Source organism: Stegastes partitus, unplaced genomic scaffold (assembly GCF_000690725.1).
Source record: "Stegastes partitus isolate 25-593 unplaced genomic scaffold, Stegastes_partitus-1.0.2 Scaffold1694, whole genome shotgun sequence".
Taxonomy (NCBI): domain Eukaryota; kingdom Metazoa; phylum Chordata; class Actinopteri; family Pomacentridae; genus Stegastes; species Stegastes partitus.
The window spans coordinates 135,436-139,258 of NW_007579425.1; the positions used below are offsets into that span (position 1 = coordinate 135,436).

General features: G+C 35.4%; 1 protein-coding gene across 1 annotated transcript in view; it reads left to right on the forward strand.

Moving 5' to 3' along the window:
* The window catches only part of ppfibp2b (PPFIA binding protein 2b), a 90,705-nt gene that overhangs the window by 60,644 nt on the left and 26,238 nt on the right, over window positions 1–3,823 (forward strand). The window contains 2 exon segments of the mRNA XM_008301644.1: window positions 823–937; window positions 1,039–1,071. Coding sequence (XP_008299866.1) covers window positions 823–937; window positions 1,039–1,071 — 148 coding nt within the window.

A 3,823-nucleotide genomic window follows, 5' to 3' on the forward strand; every position in this document is an offset into this window, starting at 1 on the left:
TTTAATAGCTAACTTTAACTGCTAACTGCTGTTTCAGAGCCACATTAATGGGAAACTAGATTCAAATAAACTCACGTTCTCCGTTTAACAGACGTTCTAACTTTCTTTAGCTGTCTTTAATTTTTATTTCTATCTGTAGCATTAAAAACCTCAAATGCACCAATCAGATGAAAAAACAGATTTATAAATAACAAGAGTTAGTTTTATCTGATTTCAGTAACTTGAGCTTCCTCTTCTGTTATCTGTTGTCGGTTTCTCTGTATTTTATTGCGGAGCAGCAGCAGGTGTTAAACCATGAACACACCTGTTCAGACACCTGTTCAGACTTCAGTCCTCTGCTGCTGTTCGTCTGGATTTTTCCTTTTTACTTGTGTTCATTTCGTCTGGACGGAAACTCAAAGAAACTCAAAAAAAGACAGAAAAATTATTTACCATTTCTAAATTGTTAATGTACAATTTTTTTTTTTCCAAATAAGGACAAATATCTGTAAAATAATGTTGTTTTTTCGCTGATTGAAATACACTAAAAACAGTTGCATGTCGTAAAAGAGCAAATGATGAAAATGCAGGTTTTATTTATTTTTGAATGTTTTTTGTTTGTTTTTTGTAGACAGCATGTAAATGAATGTTGTTGTTTTTTGCTGTAGATATTATCTGTAGTTTAACTAAACAAAAGAAATGTGTAAACAACAGTTAATTATTTCAAAATTGCAGATAAATATGTTAGTTCTTGTTTTTTTACAGCGTTCAGCCGTTCAGTCGCCTCAAACCTCCACCTCTTCGACCTCGGTTCTCAGATTTTGCTCTTTTCTTCGTCCGCAGGCTGAAATCTCGGAGCTGCAGCAGCTTCTGGCCTCCAAAGACGCAGAGATCGAGTGTCTGCAAACGCAGCTGTTGGCCAGAGGGGGCAACAGCGCCAACGACAGCGCAGAGCGAGGTAAACCGACCAATCACAGCACGGCAACGTACCTTTAACGTGTGGTGGCTGTAGCGTCTAATAACCGCCGTGTGTTCTCTCTCTGCTGCCCTCTGCTGTAGAGGAGGTGTACATCAAGCAGCTCATTAACAAATGTAAGGCTTCGTGTCGCTGCCCCGGTCCAGCTTTACAACCAAACTCCTCGTCATGAGACACACTCATGCTTCTGTTTAGAGTTTTAGCTCAAAGCAGAAACTGAAAAACAACCGGTGAACGCTTCAGCGGCGTCTGGTGTCCACCTGGTGTTTTGGTTTGAATCTGGACCTTCAGCCGTCTTCAGCGTCGACATCCTTTCAGATCACAGAACGTCATCGGTTCTCTGTACAAACCCATTTAGGTTTTATTTATTTACAGGCAAAATCTGAAATAATACTGTTTTAATTCTACTGCATGGTATCTGTGATTTTATAAAACAGGAAAAATCTATAAAATACCAGATTTTAAGACAATATTTTAATATATAAATTAAAGTATGAATAAAGAATATAAATAATATAATTATTTTTTCAAACATTGGCACATAAAAAATATTTTTTCTGTCAATTTAAATACAGTATAAATGAGTATAATTTTACAGTCAAACATGGTAAAGCAATAAATTAGATCTTTTTTTAAATAAAGACTTTTAGTTATAAAAATCTAAACTGTTTTTTCTTTTTTTTTACAGTCAACATGTAAATTGTGTGTTTTCCTGTAATTTTATTAGATGTTATGTGTAATTTAACAAAAAAAAGAGAAAATCTATGAAATAGCAGATTTTTAAAAAATTCTTTACAGTTTTTCAATCCTTAAAATATACTTTTTTTCAATTATTGACAAATTTCTGGGTTAAAAAGACATGTTTTCTGTTAATTTAAATACAGTAAAAAAATATAGTGCAATTTTACAGTCAAATGCAGTGAAGCAATAAATTATATTTTTTTATTTATGAAAAATTTTAGCAATCTAATCAATAGTTGCCCTGTTTTTTTTTTTCCTTTTGCAGTCAGCATGTAAATTGTGTTTCTGTAATTTTAATACATATTATGTATAATTTAACAAAACAGAAAATCTATAAAATGACATTTTAAAAGAAGTTATTTACTTTAATTTTTTTCAACCCTAAATATATTTAATTTTCTTTCAAATATCTGCAAGTGTCTATAAAACGACTATATTTTCTGTTAATTCTGTATTTCTGTCCAGACCTGCAAATAATAACAAATATTTAGCTGAGTAGTTTTAGAGACCTTGTTTCCTTTAATTCATTTTATTTATCTAGTCTGCTGTGCTGTTTTTAAAAAAATATATATATATACGCTAGAGGATGCATCATAAGCAAAATGAGTGAATTAATTAAATATAATATAATATTATGGTTAGGAGGAGGACTTATTTTTGAACCTGTACTCATCTATGATTAGTGAGGTTTTACAGTCTGATGTGGACATTATTTACAACTCTGGTCTGTTTTTATATATATGTATAGGTAACATAAATTAAATGAAGAAGTGCTATGAGATGCCGTATGTTCAGCGCCGGCCCAAGCCTCCACGTGGCCCAAAACGATGACAACACTGATCAACGATCATTCACACACCTCCTATAGACTTATTTTATTTTCTAATTTGGTATAACGAATACACTCATAAAACTCGATGTGAGACTTTTTGCTGTTAGATGGTAATCCACTGCTGGCCGCACAGAGCAGCAAAACATAAAACCTGAAAGAGCTGCACAGTAGCAACAGGGCCGTTTACAGCATCCTTTTATATACCAGGTATGTTTTCACCCATCTACGGTTTATAATCGGAAATGGTAGTAAACTCACCTACAAGTGAGGCCTGGGAATGATTTACACTTTATATTTAACGTGACTTATTTAACTGAGATATTGGATGCCATCGGCCCACTGAAGGTAATAAAATAAACCAAAAGACATCCGAGTTAGATGTCAAATTACCCTTGAAATTACAAAGTCTGTTTTGTTGTTAACTTACCAGGTAGATCAGCTGAGGTTATAGCAGGAACAGGGACAGAAGGCGCAGTGGCTGAGAGACAGATACAAGACAACAACAACAACAACAACAACAACAACACGTGTCAGCCATGTTCGATGTCATATGAGACATTCAGTATGAAAACTCTTACTCCAGTGTGTTTCCTTGCAAATGTATTCACATGATGTGCATTTATCCAAAAACAAGACTCTTGTCATGTGATTATGTATGATAGTAAATCTTAATAACGTTATTTGACATCACATGTGTCCAGGGACAGTTTATTCCTCACCTCATGCTGGAGTCTCAGCTCAGTCTGAAGTGGACTTTCTCTGCCTCCAAAATACTTCAACAGTGCTCCTGGTGAAGGTTCATATAACTGATGAGCATATTAATATAGAAAGACTGTTCATTTTACCCACATAAATGTCAATGCTCTGCAGCAAACAGTTATTGTTAACATCTCAATCTATAGCTCATACTAACAGGTCTACAGTATCAGGGTTCTCTCCAGCCTTATAACAGACCAGCGGCCCGCTACGCTGCGGCCTGAAAAAATTACGCTGCGAATTGGGCCTAGATGTTGTTTTCAGGGTATGTAGCCGGAAAAATTATCATTTCTCTACGTTGGTTGTACCTTGCTAACTTACATGTATTCAGGCAAATATCTGACAACAAGCGCCGGTGCAGTTTCTCTACCATAGTCTTAGCTGCTAACGTTGCTATTCGTTAGCTGCCAACGTTGCTATTCGTTAGCAGCTAAACGCTAACGTTGCTATTCGTTAGCAGCTAAACGCTAACGCTGCTATTCGTTGGCAGCTAAGACGGTAACGCTACTAACGCGGCTTTTCGTTAGCAGCGAAGACGC